A 27,334-nucleotide genomic window follows, 5' to 3' on the forward strand; every position below is an offset into this window, starting at 1 on the left:
GTGAGTGTCTCCTGTTTCATTTGTCTTTGTCTTTTTAGCTTACATGGGGACTCAGAGAGGATAAGAAGCTTGCCCAAGAGCACAGAGAAAGCAACAGTGTTTGGCTGGGCTGACTCCTGCATTTTTTTTTTTTTTCAAACTGTTAGGTGAAGGGGATTCAGAAATACCCTAGACTCTTTTTGTCTAGGATTCATGATCACTAGATGAGTTATACTTCCTCCTACTGACCCCGTGCTAAGGCAGGAACATCACTCAGAGTTCTAGAACCTTTTCATAGAACACGATTTACAGTACAGTCCGGCTGTGTACTTACTGTGTGAGTGGAACACCCTTTTCACCCTCTGACAGATGTATGTTGCATTCTTCAGAAACCAGGAATAGTATTCAAGACAATACCTAAAGATTTAAATCAGAGTTGAACGCAATTACTATCCTTTGTGGCTATAAGAAGAGACCCATACTAAAAAAAAAAAAGTCATAATGGCTAATTATTCATAGCAAGGAACTCCCTCTCCATCTTTATAGGCTGTGGGAGGAGAGGTAGAGAATGAGTCTGAGTAGGAAAAAGCTTAGACTTCAGAGTCAGAAAGACTTATTTTTAGTTCTACCATCTTTACTTACTAGAATGTATGACTTTCAGGCTGATTACTTAATTCTCTGGGCCTTGTTTTTTTCATATATAAATGAGAGGCAATAATAGAATCTACACTCATAGGGTATCCTGAGGATGACATGAGATAACATTTGCAAAGTTCCCCAACGGTGCTGGGCTTATCATAGGTGCTGGATCAATGATGATGTTCATTTATTTATTTTTGTGTGAGGTGGAGTAAAAGCGCAGGGCTGTTATAGTCAACAGTGGAGCAAATATTAGCAAAATAATATCCTGCTCTTGGCTGGTGGCCGCAGGGATTGCTTCAAAAGGCTTCAGTGAAAAGGCCACGCATGTCATTAGGAAGAAGAGTTTTCAGGACAGGCTGTGTCACTGGCTTCACATAGGACTCTTGGGAATCCAGTTCCCTTTCAATCCTTCGCCTGAGCTATGAGGAGGTTGGGCTCAATAGTCTCTAACTTCTCTTCCATCTGTATCATTCTGTGATTCTCGCATATTCTGAGGAGCAACCAATTGCTCATGTAAAGCTGACTGTAAAGATTTCCCAGGTTCTGTCACCCTCAATTTACAGGACACTATAAAACTCTGGAAACCGAGGCACAGAGATGTTGCTGCTGGAACTCTGGGAAAAGTCAAAACTCATTTGCAAGACCCAAGTAGATGTTGGGAAGGACAAGGTTTCCTGAATAGGGACATATGCTGGGACAGTGGCCTCCCGTTTTTGCTGTAGCTACCTGGAACTCTCCGTGGTCCTGAGATGTTCCAGTCTGCCTCTCACTCTCCACCATTTTTGCCTGGAGTGGCCTCTCCCATTTTTTGCCCAACAAACTCCCATTCCTCCATAAGCCCTATTAGTTACTTCCTCTGGGGTCCCATGGCTTGTATTCTGCTATACGAGCTTGTATAGCAGAGCTTGTATCTGCTATAGCATCTGTCACACTTCTTTGTAATTTGTCTCTTCACATGGCCAAACTGCCCCACTAAACCACAATTTTTTTTGACCACAGGGGCCGTCCTATTCAACAAGCACACTGAGTAATGCCAGCCTCCTACTCTGTTATTCTTATCCCATATTCAATGCTTACTGTACGATTATAGAACACTTCACTATTAACTTAAAGGGAAAAGAAGGGGTAAGCTCAGTTTTACAGATGCTTCATTTCTCTAAATTTAAACTCAAATTTCTTTCTGGAAGTTTCTGCTTTCCTCATTATCCTTCCAGCAAATATGCAATATGGATGGTTCAAATCTGATTTTCTTCCAAGGGTATGAGATTAGTAGGTTTTGCCTGTGTGCGTGACTTGATTTTGTCACTTACCATGTCATATTTTAATGTGTGTTTATGACCATTTATTCCCCCCAACTATGAAATCCTCAGTTTCTGGGTTTATTTCTGATTTGTCTCTATATCCTGCTGGCTCCTCTCAGTGTTAAATTGATACATAGTGGAGACTTGGCACTTGTTATTGATACAAAGAGCTCCATAGATAGAGAAAGAAGGAAGGAATAGTGGGCTGATCGAGTAGGAAAGTATTGTTGCAAAATGTCCTCTTCTTTAGGATCAGCCTGTGCCGTGGAGAAATGCCTCCACCTTGCTGGCTAACACCTTCAGGTCTGCAAATCTTGCATATCTCCCTCTCTGGGTGGAAGAAGCATCCACTCTGATTGGAGATCCAAGACCAGGGCCAGAAAAGAGTGATGGAAAAAGGCTGCCAACCTGAACTTGGGGCTTAGAGCCCGTGGATAATGGGCATTTAAAAAGCTGAAAGATCTCATAAGTAGACTTTGAAAACAACTTTAAAGATCTGAGAGATTGGCCTCCTACTATTGGAGCAGAAATATTCATCTACCTTGATTGGCTCTGGGTTTACAGCCAAGGATAAATCCCAGAAGAAAGGACAGTGTGTCAGCTTTCCTGGGCAGGAAAACGTCCACACCTAGTCCTTCTTAATCTAAGATGGGGTCTGCCTTCTAATTTTCCATTTACATCTTTATTATTAAGTCAGCAAATGACCGCTAGGGATTTATGAAAAAACTGGAATTTAGGTGGACATAACCTCTGATTAGTCTCTTCTAGCAAATCGTGCCAGGCTGAGGGCATTGGGGTTCCGGGACCACTCAAAATCCTCTGTAATTATTCCAGCAGATGGGACACAATACAAGTCAACTTGACAGCACTGACTGTGTCATGGCCCACCCTTGGCTCTGGGGACCCAGAAATGAATGAGGTTTCATGCTGGTTCTCAAGGAGGTGACAGTGCAATAGAGGACTCACTGGAGCGTGCATTCCTTGAGGTACCCCTGTCATCTGTGTGTGGATTACTTAATGCCTCATCACTTAGTGGCCTGCAGAGGAGTCAAGCAGAATCAGAAGCCTGTAAATACTGGATGTAAAAAGCAGTGAGTGGCTCAGGTTACCTCACTGCCTCCATCCTGGGGTCTCTCTTCCGGCTCATGCAGAGGCATTGCTGGAAAAAGCGGCACAGCTCCATCAGGCAAGGGTTGAGCTTCTGGACGGCCAGCGTGAGAGGAGCAGAGGTCATGGCCGCCTCCTTGAGGAGCGGCTCAGGACACCCTAGAAGATGCAATCCCAGACCATTCACATCAACAGGAATTTAGCATCTTCCCTTTGTCAGGGACTGTGCTGAGTGAATACTGTCTTGCCCCCGATCTCAGGTAGCTCAAGAACAACAGGTAAACATGGCCTTGCTTCACCATGTCTGGTAAAGCTGCTTGTGAGACTTCCCAGAGATAGGTAGAGAAAGGAGGGGGTCTGGTTCCTGGAAGAAATCAGAGATGGTCTCACTGAAATTTTATTAAAAATAAAAGTTCTAATGAGAGATTTTATATTTCTCATTAGATGGCTGGAACGATGGATGGATGGATGGAGCCGTACGGAGATAGATGTATAGATACAGATACGGATAAAGATACAGATAAAGATACAGGTAAATACAGTCAACTTGTTTTCTAAAGCTCAGTCTGACGCCTGCCCCCATCTGCACCACTCTTGTGTTTCTTTAGAACCTGGAGAAAACAGGGCTATAATTTCCTGTGGTAGCATAATCACGTCTTTGTGTCTGAAAGGTCCATTCACCATTCACTGCAGGTTGAGAATGGGGCCGAGGCAGATCTTAGGTCCTATGAAAAAGGAGACGGTGCAGCGTCCAGCAATTTAATAATGCCCCGTTGACATATGACTAGAACATTCAGGTCCAGGAACATTCAGGAGAATCATATTGAAAGGCATCTAGGAGTGGGAGGGACCTGAGGACTCAACCAGCTTTGAAGGACTCACTTTGTGTCAATTTCTCTCTCATGGAAACTGGCTCCACGGGAAAAAAGGAGAGTTTGACATCCAAAAATGGGAAAAATGCAGCGTAAACCACAGAAACTCCAAGTCCTGAGCCTCTGTCAGGGGTCCTGAAAACCCACATCCAAGCCCAGGAGAGGGATTCCCCTAGAATTCTGTAAGAATGACGTGTCCAGGAGTGTCCTTCCACAGGGGATAGAAGTGAATGGCACCCAGTGGCTGGGGGTGGACCTTTGGAGTCATCCTTTTTTCCTTCCCCTCTTTCTGCTAACATCATGCTCATTGTAAGAACAGCTTCCGCTTACAAGGTGTGCAGCACATTCTCAGTGGGTGTCCATTCAAAAACAGGTGATTGAATTAAGTTATATGGAGCTCTCCAGTTCCAAACCACTTCCACACACATTATCTTACCTAATACAAAATGCTGCAGAGAAAATACATTTTTAGTGCCCACGATAATGGTTATTATTCGTGCTTTACAGAGGAGGAAACTGAATTCTGGAATTTGAGCGCAGGAAGTTACCTCACCAGTAAATAGAAGAGCTAGGGGTTAATCCCAGCAGTCTGAATCTAAATTTATCAAACAAACCTCTTTTTATTATACTACACAACTTTGTCCAAAACAAACAAAAGCTATAGGAGCGACAGGGCACTGGTACGTACTTGAAGCCTGGTGGGGTCCTGGGACGAGCACTGGCTCTTCTCCAGGGGTAAAGGGCCACGCAGCAGGGAGATCACCTGCAAGCACAACAATGGCCTCGCAAAGGTCAGAATGAAATGGACCTAGGGTATACACTCGAGCGGAGAATCATGGCATCTTAAAGAGTTCTATAAATCCATAGGGAACTTGTAGTCAAGAAAGAGAGAGTGATTTATGCAAGATCCCAGGGTGATTTAATAGCACAGCAAGACTTAGTTCTCCTGCTCTCCTCCTGCTGGAACCAATAAAATACAATAACAAGCTTAGTCTGCCTACAGGCACCCCCGTCCCGTCCCGCCCCTGAACAATATTTTCCACCTGGGGTATTGGGTTCCTCTTTCCAGGGCCACACTCTTACCTGCCTGTGGATATCTGGGGGCCGGAGCCTTGGTGGGACTTGGAGTCTGTGTGCCAGGGGTGAATGGGCCTGGGATGAGAGGAGAGAGAGGTGAGCTTGAGTTTCTTCAAAGGATGCATGAGCAGAAGAGGCCCCCTGCCACCAGTCCTGCCCTGTTCATCCACTGCTGCTTATCAAGCCAGGTAGCTGGGGGTTGCCGAGGTTGCAGAAACGAGTATGAAATAGACTCTACAGTGGAGGCACCCCCAGTGTTGAGGAGGAAATGGGCAAGTCCCATCAGTAACTGTCATACAGTGTGTTGGTGCCACTGGAAACCCGCTAACACTGGTATGAAATGGGAGAGGAGTGGACTTGCATGGGCCACGGCCCAGCACGGTGCTCCTAGGCAAAGAGGACACGAGATGCTCTTCATTCGCCTGAGTCTGGTTTGCACACTTACTCCGTCCCCACCCCTGTACACTGCCCAGCATCCTCATGATAGAATGTGGGCTCATCTCAACAATTCTTTTGATCCTCTTCATGAAGTCCTGATTTAAGGACCACTTTGGGAAGCGATCCTGCTGTCAAGATGCATGCCTCTGGCAAAACCAGCAAAGCAGCCTTCTTACAGAAAATGAGGGAGAGGAAGAGGAAACAGGCACTTTCCCTCGTGTGGTTAAGCGGAAAGGAAAGGGGTGAGGCCGGGAGTGCAACATGAGCGTGGGGATGGGGGATGGGGGATGGGGCAGGTGACGTCTTCTCTGGGATGGAGAAAGCATAGCCGTAGGTGAGGGGAACAGGCCTTCCAAGCAGAGGAAGGTGCGTAATAAGCAAAGACTCAGAGAAGTGAGTGGAAGGCCATTTGCTATGGCTGGAGTCTGAAGGAAGATGTGGAGGGGTGGGGTGAGGTCTCAGAGCCTGGGCTGGACCCAGTACAGTGTTGCAGTCCTGCTTGTTCCTTATTAGGCTCCTCTGCTAGGATGGTGGGTGTGGCAGCGTTGAGTTCAACTGCCTCAGTAGCAGAGATGGGCAGCATGACACATTTACAAACAGATAACTATGGGCAGGAGGCCCAATGCCAGGGGGCAACCTGGTCGTTTTCTCAGAGCCGGTCAGCATCCTCTTTGTTTTGTTTTTGTTTTTCGTTATTTATTTTATTTATTTATTTTTGGCTGTGTTGGGTCTTGGTTGCTGCGTGCGCACTTTCTCTAGTTGCGGCGAGCGGGGACTGCTCTTTGTTGCGTTGCGTGAGCTTCTCATTGCGGTGGCTTCTCTTGTTGCGGAGCACGGGCTCTGGGCGCATGGACTTCAGTAGTTGTGGCTCATTGGGCTCAGTAGTTGTGGCTCACAGGCTCTAGGCACACAGGCTTCAGTAGTTGTGGCCCACGGGCTTTGTTGCTCCACGGCATGTGGGATCTTCCCCGACTAGGGCTTGAACCCGTGTCCCCTGCATTGGCTGGTGGATTCTTAACCACTGCTCCACCAGGGGAGCCATCAGCATCCTCTTTGGATTCCCCTCCAGGCACTGACTGTAAGCCCCTGAATACAGAAGGCACCGCTGACGCTCGCTGCCTGGGTGTGTTTCTGTGTAGTTCTGGAAGATGAGCAGCCTTAACTCTAACCCAAACACAGAGCTGACTCGTCTGTGGTCACTGTTCACAGTTTAACTAAATGACTGCAGAATCACAGAGGGTTAGAGCTGCAAGGGGCCTAGGGCAAAAGCAGACACATGCTCTCCTATGGTTGACATCCGCTTTGCCACTACCCTCCTGAGCATGTGTCCTGAAGCTGGCTGCTACGCTGTCGCCCTGGGGGCAGTAGGACAGGGCAGTAAGCGTTGCCACTGATTGAGTGATTCCAAGGTGCTCCGTGTGGAGCTGAACACCTTACAGACTTCACTTAACTGAATCAGCACAGCCACTCTGAAAAGTAAGCATCACCTTCCCCATTTCGAAGATGAGAAAACCAGGACTCAGAGAAATCAAAAGAACTGCCTAAGGAGACAACGGTGGTGGAGTCAAGATGTCAGAGCTACCGTGTCCGAAATAAAGGCCAGAGCTCAAAGCCTCAGGGCTGGCTGGCTGCTGTCGCCTGTTGGCCAAACCCAAGTATGTTAGCCTGGATTTTTCCCGATGCCATTATGTCAGGTGTTTCTCTGATTTAAGCTATCAGTTACATTCCCAGACCTTTTTGTACAATTGAGATTTTGCACCTAAAGTTAAGACTTTACATTTGCACCCTTTGAAATTCATTTACTTCTTCCTCTCTACTTCTTCAGAAATTCAGGTAATTCAGCAAGCTTTTACTGGATGTCTGTTGTGTTTCATGGGAACTGGAGAGAAAAGACACAGGCCTTTAAAGAGAACATAGTCCAGAGGGGAGAAAGGTCAAGTTCATGGTCCCTAACAGCACAGCAGTGATGAATGTTACGATCCATTGAAAACAGAAGCATAGAAGAAGGGCCTCTGGCTGCAGAGATCAGAGGAAGTGATTTTAAAAACAGGTAAACCATTTTTGTCTGATCCTTGGAGTAGAAAATATGGAAAATTCATGACACTGAAGTGAAGAAAAATCAAATCGTATCTATTGATACTTCCCAGATGTAGCCAAGGTTAACATGTTGTGAATTTCTTTTCAGTCTTATTTTGGTCAGTTTTTATTTTCTGTGTATCTGTATCACACACGCACACACATACACACATAAATACATAGACAAACACAAAATTGGAATCGCACAGTTTTTCAGAGCTCAGGCCTTCCTCATACTATATGGTTACATTTTAATGTGCCTATCACTATATTTGTATATGTAATTAGTGGCGTAGGAGCGAGCATCCTCTCTTACCTGAGGTTGGGCTGGTCCCTGGTGGGCTGTCAGGCATGGCCGCTGTCCTGGCAGGAGTCTCGGAAAAGTTCTGTGTGTTCGTGGCCTCCTCGGCCTCTGCAGGAGATGTCGGCGGGGAGGAACGTGTTTCCCAGGGAAGACCTCCAGGTGTTTTCTCACTGGTGGCCTGAGCCCAGGGCACAGGTAGTGTGGAAGCCCATGCCTGCCTGCGGGCTGTCACCCATGGAATTCCAGCCACCTTCCCGGTAGCTGCACAAGTGACAGTAACAGGGCAGTTACTGCTTGACTGCTTTGATTCAGATGTAAAATTGACAAGACGTTGACATATAATCTAAGGGTACATGCAGTGCGCACGCATAGTATAGATAATCCAGGGACTTCAACCCTACCCTGAATTGGAATAAGGGGACCACACTAAACTTTGTTTTCCCAACTACTAATTTAAAAAAAGTCTCCAGATTCCTAAGACGCTGAACAATCAGCTAGGGTGTGTGTCCAGAGGACAGTGGACACTGTCAAATTTAAGAAATACTGATTCTAGTCATGTGATACAGTGGAAAGGTTTAAGGTAAGGGGGACCTGGAGGTGTACGTTCTGCCCCCACCTCCTCCATGCTGTGAACTCTGGGGCGAGTTACTAAACTCTTCTCAGCGTTACCATAGAAATGGCAGTGACGATAATGATGACGGCTGACTGACAATATCACAGGACGGTCATTAAGACAAGTCTTCCCTCACTGGTCTTTTAAACAAGTGCCAGGTGTTTTCACTCGTTCATTCCCATGTTAAGAATTAAAATACATTTTTTTCAGGTTGTACAAAACTTATCCCCTGGGAGGATTTTAAATCTATAAGTTAAGTTGGGAACAGTTGCCATTTTAAAACTATTCCGATTTCTCATCCAGAACATGGTATAACCCTTTATTTATTTAAATATGCTTTTATTACTCTCTTGAAAGTTCTGTAGTTTTTCTCATGCAGAACTAGCACTTTCCCTCTCAGAGTGATAGCTAGATATTTTATGATTTTTCTTGCCACTGGCAATCACATCTTTTTTCATATTATACTGGAAAGCTTTCTAATTGTATAATTGTCTTGATGTGGATATATTACTAAAAAATTTCTAGTTAGTGAATCTGATTCCTTTTCCTCGTTCTTGTTTCCCTGTCTGCTTGACTTTTATCAGTTCTCAGGCTCCTCAGGGGAGCCCCCTCTCTGGGCTTTCCAGGACAATAGCTCTTTGTAGGCTGGATAATAATTATCAGTTTACTTGTCTATGTCTCTCTCCCAGATCTGAGAGCTCAGGAAGGAAAGGGAACATTGCTAGAGCTGTGTTTTTTGACAGCTAGCCTGGGGTCTGATATTAAATATACGTATTGATGAGTGAATGAATGAACGAATGTATTCTGATGACTGTGGTCCATTGTTGGAACTCATTGAGACATAATCATCTTTTAATGAAAGAGTTAGCTCAGTTGTATCTTATTCCAAATAGGATAAGCATGCCTTTTACATCTTCAGTGACAACACCACTGATCAGTGCCCACAAAAATGATGGGAAAAGAAGAACTTCTCAGCAGGTCAGCAGCAGCAGCTTTTTACACTGGCATCAAGTCATTAATATATTCTTGGCAACATTATCCAGCCAGCTACAAATTAACCTAACCCTGCCTGCCATAAAATGTTGACTGCATTTCACCATTTAGTGTGAATTTCAGGAGCGAGATTGCTACCTGCTCTGTTAGAATGAAAATACCTGATGTTACCATATTCCACATTTATATTACTATCGGGGGATGCTGGGTGCACGGTATGAGGGAATTTTGTACTATTTTTGCAGCTTCCTGTGAGTCTTAAACTAGTATAACTGATTCACTTCGTTATAGAGCAGAAACTAACACACCATTGTAAAGCAATTATACTCTAATAAAGATGTTAAAAAAAAAGCAAAATAAATAGAAGTCAGGATGTTAAAAAAATTATAAAATTAAATGTTAGAAAGACATTATGCCAGTGACATTTGTTGCCTTTGCTTATAGGTATCATACCCATACTGGTTCACATCTCTCTCTTCTTAAAGGGCTGCTGAACAAAGAGGTTGGTGGAGAAGGGATAAAGGAAGGATTTCACTTATTTATCTGAGCCTAGAGGGAAGTGCGGGGAGAAACAGGACAGGAGAGGACGGGGTGAGAAATCTCACCCCAGTCTGAGAGGGTGGGAGAGGCGCCATCCAGGGCGGCCGGGGCTCTGCTGTGACCCTCAGCATGCTTGTTTGTGTTCGTGGTCTGCTCTCCCTGTGAAGGAGGAGTTGTCTCTGTCCTGGGAGAGCTTCTCAGAGCAGACACTCCAGCGTTCTGGGATCCACGTGGGGGGCTTGTCCTTGGTAGTGTTTGCCGGCTTGTGGGTGTGAGCTGTGAAGTCAGGGCCGTCCCCCTGGTAGCTGCACATTCAAGGAGACAGTCAATGGCAGCTTTACTATGCTTGACACTTTGCACACAGAGAACTGTCGAGCCACTGAAAGGTCATTGGACAGCAAATACACAGAATGCAGAGATTCCGACCTTACTCGGAGCAGTATGTTACGTCACCAAGAGGAGGGTTTCTCCTTGAATGACAGATTAAGCTAAAATATCAAGGAGTGAAAATGCCATGGGCAAAAGCAACGTGCACAGAATTCAAAGCTGTCAGGCCAGAAAGCATCAGACACTTGAGGTGTTTCCTGAACAGAACCTGGATCCTGTCAGGGTCCTTGCCCACTTCACAACCCTCAACCCCTCCACAGCTCTGGCAGTGGTCCCAGGAAGAGGGATTAGGTTTGCTCATGTGCGGTGTGGGTCTGACTAGGGGCCAGAGGTGAAATTTGGGGGAGCTAGGGGCTGCCAGTAAGAAACCCACTTGAAAGATGGCCCCCCACAGAGACAGAAGGAAGGCTTCATTCAGAAGGAGATCTACACAGTGCCCTTGGATTCTCCATGAGGAAAAGGAGGAAGAGGTCCAAGTGTTCATGAAGCCTACCTCGGGAAGGCTTAGGGGATGGAGGCTGCATGTTAGGATAGGACAGGCTCTCACTAGCCCATAAGGTCCCTTCCTCTGGGGGGACAAAGCCTGGTCTGCAGACAGGTGGGATTTCGGCCCCTACTTGCCCCTTTGGCAGGTAACTGTGTGTCGGGCACAACCAGTGCAATTGCAGAAGGTGGCCCTGCAGCCTCATTTCCTCTCTCCTGCCTTACTTCTGAGCTCAGTATCACCCCACATGCACCAGAAGCTCTCAGATTAATGCACGTGGGACTGAGTGCCTGCCAATCCATCTATCACTCAGCCAGGTGACTGGCCATCAAGCACATCAACTTTGTGTCAACTTGTTCATATGTTCTCTCTTCTCAAGCAGTTGTTGCTGGGAAAACTTTACAGGAGCACAAAAGGGGAGACATCATTGAGACTGGGGGTCAGAAAGTCATGAAAGGACTCTCTGAAGAAGTGAGATCGACTCAACCCTCAGATCTGTCCTCAGAATTGGGTAGGTGAGGGGAACCCACCAAATGCCCATTTCTTCTCCTTATCAAGCAGCCTTATTCCATACAGTTGAAGTTCCTTCCTCGGCATAACTAAGAGATGCCCTACGATAAATACCAAGCAAGGCAGCCCTCTGGAGTGGAATTGGAGGTTGATTGTAAACTTCATTTCACTCCAGTAAACACGGATAAAGACCCTACTATGTGCAAAGCACAGTGTGAGGCACTGAGGGGAAAGCAGACTATGGAGATGAAGGAGACAGCCTCTGCCTTCAAGTATGATTCAGTGAGGAGACACACAGATGAGGTCATCTGTGACACAACCTGGAGTAACAGTCCAAATGACTTCTAAGTGTGTGTTGTAGAATCATAGAAGACAGAAGACTAATTTTGACTGGGGGATTTTTTGGAAAGAGGAGGCAGCAGCTGAGCTGGCCGTTGACAGACAAATTGGATTCTGAACTATGGAGAAGTAGGGAAGTTCCATTCTGGTATAGTAGCATGAGCAAAGTTGCAGGGGCATGGAGATGTATGCCGCCTGCAAGAAGGGCAGGGATTTCAGTGGAGTTTTAGCAGAAGGTTTATGTGAAAGAGAGTAGGTAGGGTGGGCTTGTTGACAGACAAATGTATACTCGATGCTAAGGACTTCAGACCCTCTACTGCTGACTTAGGAGTTCTGAGCAATGAAGAGACATAACCTAACTATTTTATCACTCTTATGACAATGGATGGATATTTCAGAGAAATAAGAGACTGGGTCAAAGGAGATTGGTTCAGAGGCTATTATAGTAAAGATAGATGACAAGGACTTTAACTAAGATAATCATAGCAACAGATGATGATCTTGGAAGACCAACCAGATTCCAGAAGCTTTATTCAGCTAGAAATGACCCATAAGTGTACGGGAAAAAGATGGCTTTAAGGTGGTTCCAAAAAATGCCACCTGATGCCAGAGAAAAGGCAGGAAGATGGGTAGATGTGTGTGGAGGGGTAGAGGATGGTTGGGTACAGTCTGAGTATTATGGAGTGGCAATGTCTACAACAGGGTCACAAATTCAAATACCTACAAAAACCAGGTGGTTTATATGAGAAGAAAGTGCAAGGCAACAGGGAGAAGTGAGGGCTATGGAAAAGAGGAGAAAGGTGTCTCTCCTAATGGGGAGGATGGCAACTCAACCCCAGTTGCCATGGGTGAGGGGGAGGGTCCAGGGCTACCCGATATTTTGCAAAAAAAAAAAAAAAAAAAAATCTAGAAATTCAAAATATTTTAATGATGAAACCCTCTGATTTTAACACAGTACAGCTAAATAAAATACCTGAGGGCAGCATTCAGTCTCAGCGTGCTAGCTGGGACCCTGGTCTGGACACTCTATAGTGGGAGTTTGGGAGGGTTACACTCACCCAGAACACCAGACACGCTGCTGGTAAATGTGTAATTGATAACAGGAGATTTTTCCGCCATCTCCCAGAAGTCAGAAAGATTCCTTCCTGCAAGAACGACACCAACAGGGTCAAATCTTGGGCTCACCTGCTGGAGGGCTGTGTTTAATTCTCAGCTCAGAGAGCTTGTCAAAGAATGGCTGGTGGTTCACCTGACTTTCCTGACATCACACAGATGAAGATGCAGTCAGATTCATTCACTTGACTCACTGCAAGACAGACCAGGATACAACAGGACTTAGCAATGGGCCTGAAGCTGTTAAGTCTTTGGTTGAAATGAAAATTAAGCTGGAAATCTCTAGCTCTGGATGCAATAGGAAAATAAGGCTAACTCCTTATTTAGGAGCCCTGATTTTCAGTCATCCCCGAGTTTCTGGTTTTAATTTTTTTGATGGAGGGAAGGTGCAGTATAATGTAATGGCTAAGGGCAGAGCCTCTGGGGTCAGCGTCCAGGATTGCAGCATTAGCTCTGGCACTGATTAGTTAAGTGAGCATAAATAAACTGCTTGACCTCTCTAAGACTCAGTTCACCTATCTTTAAAATGGGGAGAATTCAAATCCCACAGTGCCTCATTTGCACTTTCCAAAGCCCCAAATCTCCGTAAGATGGAAGGTTCTTGTGTGAGTTTGGTGCCGACTCATTCAGTGGCAAAACCTGAACTGACAGATGCGAGGCTATTGTAGTTTATCTCTCCTTAGTGTAAAGGGTGAACCACTTTGCTAAATGAATATGAATGTGTCTGATTTACAGCAAGCTGTCCTGGATGCTGCTGGAGGTGTTCTGTCAGGTATAGTGTAGACACTCTATTACCCCATCAAAAATCCGAAAACTTCTGAGTTCCTAAGCATACTTGTCCCTGACGGTGCTGCCTAAAGGACTGTGGTTGTGTGGTTGGACATCTCTGGTAGGATGGCTGTGATGATCCAATGAGACAATGTATGTGAAACTCTAAATATGGTGCTTGGCAGAAGAGCTCAGTAAATAGGCATCATAGTAATAATGGTTCTTGTTAACGTGGCCCTATTACTATATGTATTAGTAGTGACCAAGAGCATGGACTTCAGAGCCAGATCACCTGGGTTAGAATTCTATCTCTGCAGAACGATCTTGGCTAGTTCCTTAACCTCTCAGTGCCACAGTTTCCTCACCTGTAAAGTGGAGCTAAATATAGTAGCTGCCCCATATGGCTGTGGTGAGGATCCAATGAGGGAAGCCCTTAGAAGGGTCCCGGGCACCTGAATAGATCTATTATTTCTCTTTCTTCCTCCCGCACTGCTCCTAAAACAGTAGTCGCTCCACAGTGTGGGATGCCACCTTTCTGACGAGACCAAGAGTTGGGCTATTGACTGCATCTGTGCTCTTCAAAGTAGGCCCCCAGGGGAGTGTGAATTGCCTGCGGGTTATATGAAGCCGCCTTATAACTGAAGCGTATCTTTCTCAATTGTATGTCAGACATGAGTTTAGGCTCCATAGAGATCTAAATCTGAATTCTGAGCCAACCTTGAGCAAAATATTCAACCTCTCTGAATCTCAGTTTTCTCGTCTTTAAAATGGGAGTATAGCTGTCCAGTAGAAGCCGTGTTTTGAGTCTGCCTAACTACCCCCAGTGTTGAGCCTCGGATTCTTCCTCCAACTTTTTGGACCCCAGGAATAGCTTTGATAGGAAGATGGAAGCTTCAAATACTGTACTGGTGGTTGAAACTGTACCACGCTGATTGTCTAAATTAAACTTACATTAAAGTTCCTGGCAGCCCGGCCTATGGTAGGGATCGGGGTGGGAAGTTGACTAGGTTTTATTCCATGATGAATGCCAAATCTCACATTTGCCAAGCATTTTCAAGATGAGCACACCTGAGAGGATGGAGGGTGACTTTAAAATCTCTGTGAGGTAGCTGGTAGAATTTCCAATGATGTCCACCAGTAGGGCTGTGAAATCTGTAAGACAGATTGAGGAGGTTTAAATTTCTGAGACTTGGTTTAAATTTCAGAGACTTGAAGGGAAATGTATATTGTATTTGGATTTTTCAGAGTAGATTTTACAAGTTTGATTTAGTTCGGTGTATTGGGGATTATTAACAATCATAAAAAGAAATACTACTAGTTATTTTTCAAGGCTTGATTTCAGGCAGGCAGAAAACTTTTGGATCCACCATCATAATCTCCTTTCTCCTCCATTTCCCTCCCCCCACCCCAGATCCTTCTCTGCCAACACCAGAGAGCTTTGCAAAACCATAGTGTTGAATAATGGTTTTTCTGATTTGTTCCCCCCCCCCCCCATTATTTCGTCTAATTGATTTAGAATACCAAATTCATTGGATAGGAAGCAGCCCTGCAGACATGGGATGTAAATTTACATAACTTCAGATTTTCAAAATGATACCAAATTTAGTGGTGGATTATAAACTATGAACTATCAAAGGAGACAAGGACTTTACACAAAATAGAACAAGGGAGCTCTTCTCCTGCCCTCCACATTCAGAAGTCTGATGGGAGGAGATTGAGATAATTTTACAAAATTTCAAGCTATAAAATCTTCGAGAACTTTCTCTCTGAGCACGTTCTGAACAGGTCTTGACATGGTGGGTGCCATTGACCAACGAAAGTTCCTAATGCACTTCCTACCCACACAGCTGCTGCCTCTTCTGCTGTTCAGTTATGGTTTTCCAGGACCCAGCAAGTTCTTGGCTTCTAAAACAAGGAGTACTTATTCTAGGAGCCCCAAACTGTGAATTTCTAAAGAAGCTTCTGAGGGCCCAGGGATAGTTTCCCATCGTGCCTTGTCTAAATGCTTCTTTTACTCAGTAACGGGGTTATGGGCTGGGGTCAGGGGCAAGCTGACTTGAAAATATAGAACCCAGACCACTGAAAATACAGAACCCAGAGAGGCATGAAAACATGATGTGACAACCAGTGGAATGTATAGCATGTAAGGCCAACAGGAGGTGGGCGCTACCCTATGTGAGCCGGAGCCATGGTGACATGCCACCTTACCACACGTGCACGGGTGCGTGGTTAGTCTCCTAGAGGAAGATGTGGTGGGCCACCTGTACAGGCGTGGACACGTGGCCATGCAGAATGTAGGCATCCTTCTTTATGTCTCTTTAGACCAATCTGTTTATAGTCACATTGTAGAAACTGAAGAGGGGTAGTATTTCATTACTTACGCCGTCTATTTTCTTTCTAATTCTCAAAAGTCTCCTTTGTTTATTAATTCATTCATCTAATAAACATTCATGGAGTGTTGGCGTATGCCAGACATCTTTTAGGCACTGGAGGATTAAGACACCATCTCTGCCTACCCGAAGCTGAGATTAGTGAGAGAGAGAGAGACTCATAGATAGACCAAGAAACTGCAATCCACTATTTATATTACATAGAAGCTATGAGCATGGCTTTGCAGCCCAGACACCAAGCATGGAGTCCAGATTCTGCCCAAGTTTCAGAGAAATGATGGAACTTTCCCAAGGTCCCAGAGCATGTGGCAGGGCTTGAATTTGATCTGAGGTCTGCCTTGTGCTAAAGCTCCTGTTCTTCCCAAAATTTCCACCACTGCTCATACAAATCTCCTGCTCAATACATTTGTCAACTCTCCTTTTAGAACTGCTTTCACAATCGGGTCCTAGGCTTGGAAGAATATCAGTTATCACTGCCTCAAACATATTCTTTGTTTTGATGAAAATATGAACTATCTATTTTACTAGCAACACACAGATGAATGATTTCTGACTACTTTCATATATAAATAGAAAATAGGGAAAAAACCCTTTTTGTCTGTCTTAATTGGTAATGATTTAAGAATGTCTCTTGGTACTCAGTGTTGGCGAGGGTGTGGAAAAACACACACTTTCAAACATTACTGGTAGAAGTGTAAACTTCTGCAAGATTTCTAGAGGAAATTTTAGCAGTTTGAAGCATCACAATATCCTCTTCCTGTCAGACAACAGTTCTGTTTTGAGGACTGTATCCTACAGTGATAATCGGGCAAACACTGCAAGTGATTGTACACAGGTTCTCATCACAGCATTGCTGATAAATTTGCTGTAAAAAAAAAAGTTTCCATCAGGAGGAGATAAATTATATTACGGTACATTCTTTCAATGAATACTGTGAATTCATATGAAGGATGAAGCATATTTATATCATTGAATGGAATGTTTTTTAAGACATGCTGATTAGTTGAAAATGGAATATCAAATTTCATAGAAAACATGGTAGATACTGACAGCTGTCTCCCAATATCCATCCTCTCATTTTCCTTTAGTAAGAAAACATGAAATTTCAGTTGGGCACATGGTAGTTTAACGTAATTGAAAATTACATTTTCAAGCCTGCTTTGCAGGTGAGTGTGGCCGTGTGACTCCGTTCTAGACAATAGAATGTGAAAAGAAGCAATGTGAAAGGTTTCCAGACTGAGTTTATATAGTGAATGGGTGTGCCTTCCAGTTCCTTTCTCCCCTTCCTTGTAGCTGGAATGTGAATGCGGTGACAAACCACCCTGGACTATGAGAACGAGGGCTAGACCTTATGGAAGGCAGAGCAACAAGCTAGAGGGAGCCTGGGCTCCTAAACCATCAAACCATCAGAGCAGTCCTGGTATGCTTACCTAGACTGTCACACATGAAACTTCTACCTTCTGTAAGTCACCCTGTTTTGGGGTCATTTGTTATAATAGCCTAGCTTGTTTTCTAAATAATATAGAGAAGGTACAGTAGGATGGGTAGATAGATGGCCAGATGAATGGGGTAGGTAGGTGGAGTAGGTAGGTAGGTTAGAGAGGTAGGTTAGATATGTAGTTGACAGATGGCTTAGATAGATGAATTAGAGAGAGGTGGCTTAGATCACCTTGGGTAATGTGATTACCTATGGATGTTGGGATATCAGGTGTCTCTGATATTTTGATTATACCTTCCATGTTGTATGGAAGGTATAATCATACCTTCCATACAACACATTATTTTTCACATCACAATATATTATTTTTAAATCAAGAAAATTTAAGCTCGGGCTTCCCCGGTGGTGCAGTGGTTGAGAGTCCGCCTGCCGATGCAGGGGACACGGGTTCGTGCCCTGGTCTGGGAAGATCTCACATGCCGTGGAGCGGCTGGGCCCGTGAGCCATGGCCGCTAAGCCTGAGCGTCCAGAGCCTGTGCTCCGCAACAGGAGAGGCCACAACAGTGAGAGGCCCGCGTACCGCAAAAAAAAAAAAAAAGAAAAATTTACGCTCACGATATATTATTTTTTAAATCAAGAAAATTTAACATCACAATATATTAACATCACAATATACTTTATCATCACAATATATTATTTTTTAAATCAAGAAAATTTAAGCTATTTTCATTAAGGAAAAACACACTCAGAGGAAGGCTATATGTCAGAGTTGAGAATATTCAGAAAACAATCCATGTCTGAAGATTATCCACAAACACATCTTCCCCAAAGGTTTTGAACCATGGCAAGATGTTGGCCAAAGTGTACAGCCTCTCAGGGTAGCAGTTGGAGGGGAATCAGCGTTAGGCACGTTGTGACATGTTAAACCTTGTGAAAATCTCTATGGTTTACCAGGGGAGCAAGATGCTATTTTATCAGTGGTAACGATCCATGGATCAGTTCTTTGCAAATAAGCATTGCATGTGTATGAAAATACACTTCAGCTCACCAAACAGAATTACAAAATTCCCCAGCAGATGTGACTCCAATTTTTAAATTTTATTTTTATCTTTCACACAATCAGGGCAGGGACTCAACACCAGACAAAACTTGGCCTCTAGCCGAGGCTAATAGATGGTGAGAAAGATGTGATTATGAAGAACATTTTCCCTCCCAAATGTAGTTTGTTGATGAGATTCAGAGGGTGAGTTAAATAAGAAGATGGATATTAGGTACTTATTGCAGAGTGTGGCATCCAGTACTTATTAAACAATAATCATTATCCTCTCTGTACAACATTTGGTCCATAAATTCCTCCTTGGGGAATCTATCCTCAGAAAGTAATCTAAAACAGGGAAACGTTTTAGACACGAAGATGTCTAATACAGGATTTTTTTTATATTAAGAGAAACCTAGAATCCACCCAAAAGTTCAACAGCGTACTAGCTAAGAAAATGCTCACATTCATAGGTTATGTAACCATTACACGTTTGCAAAGAGTTTGTAATATCATGGAAAATATTTTTAATATTATGTTAAGCGAGGGGAAAAAAAAGCAGAAGACTTTTTCACCTTGAGTCTTTGCTTCCCTTACAGACTGTTCTTTAACAGGCAGCCAAAGGGCTCCTTTTAAAATGTAAGTTAGATCACGTCACTCCTCTGTGTGGACAATCACAATGGCTTCCTTCTTCATAGTAAAAGTGGAAAACCTTGTGGCAGACTATAAACTTCTACATGATCTGCAACACCTTTCCTGCCTTGCCCCCACAATTCTGAACTCATTTCTCACGGCTCTCTGGCTCACTCGCTGGCCTTTCTGGTCCTCACTCTGCCTTTGCATGTGTACACGCATGCATTTATGCATTCTCTATGGCTGTCTTCCAAGATTTGACTGTACCGTAGACTGTTCAGCCGTTTTCCTAATGATGGATGTTTAGGTTGTTCTCAGCTTTTGCTCTCAAACAATGCTACCTTTTGTTCTTGCCCCTTTGTGCAGATGTAACTATTGCTCTAGGGTAGAAAACCAAGAAAGGAACTTTCCAGGACAATGGATGTGCACATATTTAAGCATAATAGATATCATTTCATTTTCTGATCTTAGTCTAAGGAGAAAACAAATAATTCAACCTTATTTAAAAGGGCACAAGCAAAATCAGGGCCGCCTGCAAGCCTCAAAGTGAGTTCTACCCACCTGATAAATCGTTGGTCCGGTTGTTTAAGCAGTAGCAGTACCGTGAGGGGAATTTGGCCGGGTCCACAGTCTTCAGGTTAGAAACTGTGAAGAGAAACGAAGCACATAGCAACCCTGACACATGGCCTGGCCTGCCTACCCATCGCTTACCATTCTCGCCACCAAGAAAAGATGGAGGAGGGGGCATAGGAGATGGATGGATAGGGAATTTGGGATTAGCAGATGCAAACTACTATATTTAGAATGGATAAACAACAAGGCTGTACTGTATAGCACAGGGAACTCTATTCAATATCCTGTGATAAACCATAATGGAAAAGAATATGAAAAAGAATGTGTATATGTATAACGGAGTCACTTTGCTGTGCAGCAGAAATTAACACAACATTGTAAATCAACTATACTTCAATAAAATAATTTTTTTTTTAAAAAGAAGGAGAGCCAGCACTTACTGTTGTAAATGGCCACAGAAAACTTGTGGAAGGCAAAGGAGCTGTGGGAAGTAACACTTAGCAAGGAGAAAAATTGCTTGCTGTCTGTCAGAAACATTGAGATGAAGAAACAGTAAATGCCCACTAACAATAATAACAGTAATAGAAATTAGCAAACTGATCATGGAAATTAATAATACGATGAACAAATAAAAATATAATAATAAACACTGAAAATAATAAACAAAAATCAAAGCAAAGCAAAAACAAACAAAAAAGGCAAAAATACATGTCCCTTGGCTATATTTCCTAAACTGTCCTTAAACTTTTGCAATTGTCTCATAATATAGTTATGAGTAGAGATGCCTACACAGATGCTGTGTTTGGAGTGCAGCTTGCTCTCAAAGTGCTGGCAAACCTCCTACTTCATCTGGATGTTTTCAGTCTCATCATGAGTTAGGCAGGACACACATTCTCTGCTCTGAACACAGAGGACCCGAGACACACAGAGATGTGACGGGTCTTGCCCAGGTCGTGGAGAGTCCAGAGGCGAAGCAGGAACAAGATAAAAATGGGCCTGGATTGTTCTTTTAAAACAACTGTTTACCTTTTAAAGCTCTGATCAGCATCCCGTTCACCAGCTCTGTCAGGTTAAGCGCAGACAGATCAACCGACATTGCAGGCAGTTCTGAAAGAGATTCAAAGATAACGTCATCAGCAGGCCTTTCTTGGCAAAAGGAAAAGTTCCTCATTTCCGACATTCAGGCAGATGTGCCTCCTCTTTGGACATGAACTCACACCCTGTGCTGGGCACAAGGATTTGGAAGATAAAAGGCAGTTCCTGTCCTCAGGAGGTGACAGCTAATGGCATGTACTGTGACAAGCAAGAGTAGGTAGAAGTTTGGGTGAAACACAAGGAATGCTTATTTTAGGGAATATTTTCTCTCTGCATTTGGAGAGAGTAGAGATTGGTGGGAGATGCTTATATACAATATAAGCCCTAGGAAATTGCAGGAGTTCTCAACGTGCTGTATAATATAAATAATGACATTGTCTAACAGAGGAGCTCGGGGCTTCCCTGGTGGCGCACTGGTTGAGAGTCCGCCTGCCGATGCAGGGGACACGGGTTCGTGCCCCGGTCCGGGAAGATCCCACGTGCCGCGGAGCGGCTGGGCCTGTGAGCCATGACTGCTGAGCCTGCGCGTCCGGAGCCTGTGCTCCGCAACGGGAGAGGCCACAACAGTGAGAGGCCCGCGTACCAAAAAATGAAAAAACCAAAAAAACAGAGGAGCTCGGATCCTGGCTGGCCCTTGGCATCACTGGAAAGATTTTTTTCCAGTTCCACAATCCTGATGCTTGGGCTCCATCCTCAGAGGTTCAGATTCAATAGGTCTGGGATGTGTCACAGACATTACTACCTAAATCCATCTATCCATCCATCCATCCAATTGCCGAGATACTGGTAGTGTGCAGCCAAGTGGAGAGACGCTGCTTCTCCCAGCTGTTCCCTGAAGACTTGGAAACAGCAGTTGACAAAGGGGACATGAGAGCTTGACGCTGCTCGTCATGTTTTGGCAAACACTGTCTTCTTCATCTCTTACCTAATGTTCAGATAACTGTGGCTAGAGCAATCTGAGGATTGGAGGGATGCCGTCGCTCTGCTGCGGGGGTGAGAATGGAGGTCCAAAGAGGCGGGAGAAGTAATCTCAGGGACCCAGGCCGCCCATGGAGCACCGGGGGTGGGGTGGGCAGTACTCACCTGTGGCATCCAGAAAAGCGACCCCCTTTTCTCTACTCTCGTCTCCTCTGAGGCCAGGCACTGGGAAGAGAAAAGGCTTCAGGAGGGAAGTAGAGCCTTTGACCCCAGCCCCACGTTGCTGGAGGGGCCTTGAGGTCTGTACCGCAGCTGCCCTCCGGTTTAGGGAAGGTCCGCATCACTGGGGGCACTGTGGTCCCTCCCCCTGAGATTCTAGTCTCCTTGAACTGGACGTGGTCTAGAAATGCAGATTTTAATAAACGGACAAGGTGATTCCCATGCAGGGAGGCTAATCCACCCCACCTCTTTACCGGGTTGGGAAACCAAGGCTCAGAGAGGAGAAGAAACTTGCCTAAATTTGCACAACTGAGTCCTGGTAATGAAGGGCCAGAACCTACTTCCAAGGTATCAGGCCATTTGCCCACTCAGCAAATTTCATGCTGCCAAAGAAGACAGTGTCAAAGGAAATCTTGAGATACCAAAGGCGTTCATTCATTCTTTATTCATTCGATAAACACTCACCTAGGGCTAGGCAGTACGGTAGGTGTTTGGTATAAAGAGGCCAACAGGAAGGGACTGTGTCTCCATGGCTGCAGAGCCTACTGTCTGTGGCTCAGAGGGAGGAGGGAGATTCACGTGTAATCCCACGAGAAGAGTGTCAAACAGGGACCAGCAGGATGCTGGGAGCACCTCTATCAGAGAACCCAACCTGGTCTGGGGGATGGAGGAGACCTCACTGCGGAAGTGACGGAAAGCTAAAACCTGAAAAGTCAGCTCTTTTGGATTAGACGCCATTTACTCATACTGCATCCGTTACTATTATTGTTGCAATGATTATTTTTTCATGTCACATTCCAATGGAGAAGGTGATTTATGTCCATTTTATAGATGGAAAAACCAAGGCACAGAGAGGCTGAAAAATGTGTTACAATGTCACAGAGTAAGTCAGCATTTAGGACCGGTCTAGTTACCATTGCACCAAGGAAAGCCCCATCTTTTTCCGTCTTAACTTCTTTATTTCCAGACACTGAAATAAAAGTTTTCATGAATAAAATAGTACCGTGGAAACAGAGCCTCAGCAATTTATAATATCCTTAAAACTCATCTTATCCAACACTACCTTTGAAGGATGAGAAACTGAGACCCAGAATGTTACGTGATGTATCCAAATCCCACATCTGGCCAGTCTCCCTGTGTCCACCTCCTCCCAGACCCTGGCAGACACCTTTCTTCTCTCTGCTTCTATGAGTTTGACGATTTTAGATTCCCCATAGAAGCAGCATCATGTGGTATTTGTCCTTCTGTGACTGTTTATCTCACTTAGCAGAAGGTTTATCCACATTGTGGCAAATGGCAGGATTCCCTTCTTTTTTAAGGCTGTATAATATTCCACTGTGTGCATATACTCCATTTTCTTTATCCATTCGCCCGTGGATGAACGTTTAGGTTGTTCCCTCTGCTTTCTGTGTACTCTGTTGGAACTTAGGTTCAGTCAACCGTTGTCAGCCAGTTTGGCCTTTCACAGATGATCGGGTTTTTTGGTTAAATATCAGAGCTTTGGGGTTAGAGCTAGGGGGAGTCTGTGGATGTCCTTCTTTACAACACAACATGGCTACTGGAGGTGGCGGTTATGTTCTCGATACAATTAAAGGAAGTCTGAGACAGATGTTTATTACCAAGCAGGCCTGAAGCTGTCAAACAAACCCCCCCTCTGGCTTGGGAGAGTCCGTCCGGCTCTCCCCTCTCAGGCACACTGAGGGGCCCTTGACACCCACAGTCTACTCTGAAGCAGCTGCAGGGAGATCTGTAGGAGATACCAGCCGACCTCACCTGTTACCTGACCAGGAAGCAGAGCCCTCTGTCAGGGTGAGGGACCGGAATCATCTGGGCTCTGGATTGCCAAGCTCCAGGGATGCTGTAAGCTGCTGGGTTTGTGGGATTCTTAACACCTGTCAAATCCAAATGGTGAGCCCTGGGCTGCAGTCTTCCTAACCAAGAGCCTTTCTTAACACTGCTCATTTCATTAAGGAAAAATTATTTCCACCACTTCTTTTCATAATTACAAACCCATGGGTGGATTTTGGTAACAGTATTTGAAGAGTGATCTAAATACCCCAGAAGCAGGGATTTCTGGATAGGATGCTACGGACATTTTTCAGATAAGGTGCTGGGCAGATAACATAAAGCTGTTGTTCTCTTTTTGGATAAAATGACCACCATAGTAGTATCTTTAAGGTAGATGGTATTAGCACTCTTCATACTTAGTCATGCTTAGTATTTTATTGCTTTTCATGGTTTATGATTACCTGTGAAACAGGAATTGTTCCCACTTAAAGAGAAAATTAAAGACCCAAACGGGAAATATTTGCTGAAAATTACCCTGCTTATAGAGAAGTAATTGGTACAACTGGTGTCTTCTGGAGAAGGAAGTGGCTGACTGGTGGAGCATTTAACTTTTACACCTTTGTACCTTCTGCATTTTGAACTATATGAATGTACTAACTAATTAAAAGTAAATTAAACATTTAGCATAAAGAGCGATTTCTGCTACCACTCCCCATCCCCAAATTCAAAAGTCTTAAAAAAATTATCCTGCTTGTTTGCCAAAACGTTAGGAACAGAAACCCAGCGCCTGACTCCTCTCTGTCTTTTACCTTGTCCTGCATTTGCTTTACAACCAAATTCATACCATCAGAAAAAAAAGTCAGAGAAAGGTGGGATTATTACAAAAGTGATGATGTCAAATAACAATATCTCCCTTTATGAAATCGTCTATTGCTAATAGAAGGTCACAGTTTTTGTGGATTTAATAAGGTCATGAGAATCCGGGTGTACCATGAACCATAAAGCAATGAGCAGCTCATGGGAACTATTACTATGACTGTTAGAGCTGGAGATACAGGCACAGTCTCCATCTTACAGACAGAGAAAGTGAGGCTCAGAGAAGCCAAGGAAGTTACCCAAGACAGAGTAAACTAAGAAGGACCACCTGCCCATTTACATGTTGTAAGTAGGAAGGTCATGACATTTTCCTTCTTGGCTTCCCCTTTAAAGGCAGACTCTAAAGGAAGAAAAGATTTCATCAGAGAAATTATAACCCAGACATAACATCAGAGAAAATTTAACCCAAAATAATCCTTTTAAAGATGAGAAAATTATGATGTGGACTTACTTGAAATCCCACATGGAGTTTGCTCATTCATTCAATCATTTCGTCACTAAATATTTATTGACTAACTATAATAATACTAATAGTTGATCATGTTACTAAGCCTCTGGACTTTAATAGGCATTGTGTGTGTTAGATGCTGGTATAATATGAGCAGATAGATACAGATTCCATCCTTATGGAGCTTATAGTCTAGTTGGGAAGGCCAACATGAAGGAAATTAAGACCCATGGATATTATTACAAACAATGTTAGATACTTTGAAAACGTTTTGAGAGTACGGAACAGGGAGCCTGATCTAATCTCAGGGATCTGAAAGCCGTCCCTGGGAGGTGACTTTCAGCTGAGATCTGAAAGACGAGTAGTGTGTGAGCAGGACGTACCTGGCTGAGGGGGTATTCTGTGTACAGGTAACAGCCTGAGCCCGGGGTCTGAGATGGGCATGAGTATTATTTTATGAACTGAAAGAAGGCCAATGTGATGGAGCATAAGGAATGAAGGATATGAGGGACCGTAGACGATGGGGAGGTGGGCTGGGTCATGTAGAGCACGTAAAGGACTTAGGATACTGTCCAAAGAGAAGTAGAAAGTCATTGAATACTTTTGGGGAGGAGGAGGGAGAAATGAGGGAGGACTCGGAAGGTGGCTTAATGAATGTATGAAAAGGTGGCTCAGGCTGGTGAGTGGAGAATGGATCATTGAGAGACAAGAGGGGAAGCAAGGAGCTGCTTTGGGAAGCTCTCCTGGTGGCCTACCAAAGAGAAGATGATGCTTTGTGTAAGGATGGTAACAGTGGAGATGAAGATAATTCTGTTGCATAAATGGGACTCAACTGCAGCAGAATAAATGGGGAATTTATTATTGCCATTTTTATCAAACTCGTTTGGATTCTGGGCTGAAACGCTGGCTGCTACAATTCTCTAAAGCACAATGAATACCCAAACATAGTATACAGAACAGACACTTGAACTTCGACCAGACCCACCTGTATTGTAAAGGGACAGGACACATGTGAGGCCCATGCACAGCCTTACCAGTGGACAATGTAGCAGGAAGCCTGGCATGTCTTGGATACTCTGGTCCACCTGGAAGCAAGCAGGCAAGCACTTGGAGGAAACCAGCTGGATTACTAACCACATTGATGCAGAAGATCCTTGAGAATACTGCATGGGGAGTCATTGGAAACACAGTTGATGAAAGCCGTTGTATAGTTAGGATAGGTGAGGTTATGCTGAGGTAACAAATTAACTCTGCAATCTCACTGGCTTAATTCAGCCATAAAAGTCGATTTCTTATTGATGGTCTGTGCCCTCTGCGTATTGGTGGGGAACTGCCCTTCTCGCTCACTCAGGGGCCCTGGATGATGGAGGTTCCGCCTTCTTGTAGGTCTCCATCCCTGTGGCCTCCTTAGTCATTGACTCATAGTGGCAGGGGAAGGGAGAGACCTGGAGGATTATGCACCAACTCTTAAATGCTCTGGCAGGAAGTGACACGCTTACATTCATGTACAGCCTCCACCAGAATTACTCATGTGGTCCTGAATAACTGCAGGAAGTCTGGGAGGGGTGCAGGCATATTCAGGGAGAATCAGTGTCTCTTCCATGGGTTTTCCCGCTGCTTAGATGGAAAGTACCCTTCAAATACAGCATCCCTGCTGCTTATAAATAAGAAAATAATATTAATACACACGTACACGTGAGTGTTCACACTCTCTTTCCTTCACTGCAGCACTGTGTGCCAGGCTTTCACCTGGGCATTTGCTGCACAGAATCAGTATGACCGTTAAAAGCCGCAAAGCTGAGACTAACAGGAAGGATGGTGAAAATTTATTGAGTGCTTTCTGTGTGCCAGACACCACACAGAACGCTGCCTGACGCACACTGTCACGTCGTAACTACACAGTCTTGACGTGTAGGTATTCATGTATTACCCATTTAATAGGGGCTGCGCAGACTTGATTTGAAAAGAGTAGAAATTTGCCAGTGGTAGAGAACGGAATAGATCTGGAAGGTGACTTGGGGAAGAGGAGAAATGTCAAGAGAAAGTGCGCTGGGGTGAAAATTGTCTCAGGAATTGAGCATCTTCACGGAAAGTTATATTTTAAGAAGTTTTGCTACCCATTAGGGATAGAACCACCTTTGGAATTTTCTTGAAAAATCCTCGTAAACGTTTAAATTTGCTTTGTAATTATCGGTAGACGCTTCAGTGGTGTTTCTTCTGGACGTCACCCTGGACAGAGAGAGGCCTCACAAGGCTGGGGGGCGCTTCCTTGGAGTCCTCCCATTCTCATACATCTATCTACTCTTTGAAGCTTGGTTTTCCTCATCAGCAAAATGGGGATAAGAGAACCTAGCTCATAAGGTCTTTGTGAGGATTT

General features: G+C 44.4%; 2 protein-coding genes across 6 annotated transcripts in view; one reads left to right on the forward strand and one right to left on the reverse strand.

The window, feature by feature from the left end:
• EFR3A (EFR3 homolog A) overlaps positions 1–27,334 on the forward strand; it is a 180,270-nt gene that overhangs the window by 135,426 nt on the left and 17,510 nt on the right. For all 5 annotated transcript variants that reach the window (XR_003438377.1, XR_003438378.1, XR_003438379.1 and 2 more), the window contains 2 exons: positions 3,474–3,561; positions 7,242–7,466. The gene's annotated coding sequence lies outside the window, so the exon portion shown is untranslated. The remainder of the gene's footprint in view (positions 1–3,473; positions 3,562–7,241; positions 7,467–27,334) is intronic.
• HHLA1 (HHLA1 neighbor of OC90) lies at positions 9–26,755 on the reverse strand. The gene is made up of 15 exons (XM_027132488.1): positions 25,943–26,755; positions 24,790–24,849; positions 21,792–21,851; positions 20,640–20,720; positions 20,054–20,137; positions 19,602–19,685; positions 14,612–14,695; positions 12,912–12,968; positions 12,715–12,807; positions 10,008–10,247; positions 7,809–8,057; positions 4,985–5,053; positions 4,590–4,664; positions 3,032–3,188; positions 9–396 (listed from the first exon to the last, which is right to left on the reverse strand). The coding sequence occupies exons 1-15, from the start codon at positions 26,124–26,126 to the stop codon at positions 261–263; spliced, it is 1,713 nt and encodes a 570-aa protein (XP_026988289.1). The 5' UTR covers positions 26,127–26,755; the 3' UTR covers positions 9–260.

This window comes from Aethalodelphis obliquidens, unplaced genomic scaffold (genome assembly GCF_003676395.1).
Source record: "Aethalodelphis obliquidens isolate GAN/ISIS:26980383/991018 unplaced genomic scaffold, ASM367639v1 scaffold41, whole genome shotgun sequence".
In the NCBI taxonomy this organism is placed as follows: Eukaryota; Metazoa; Chordata; class Mammalia; order Artiodactyla; family Delphinidae; genus Aethalodelphis; species Aethalodelphis obliquidens.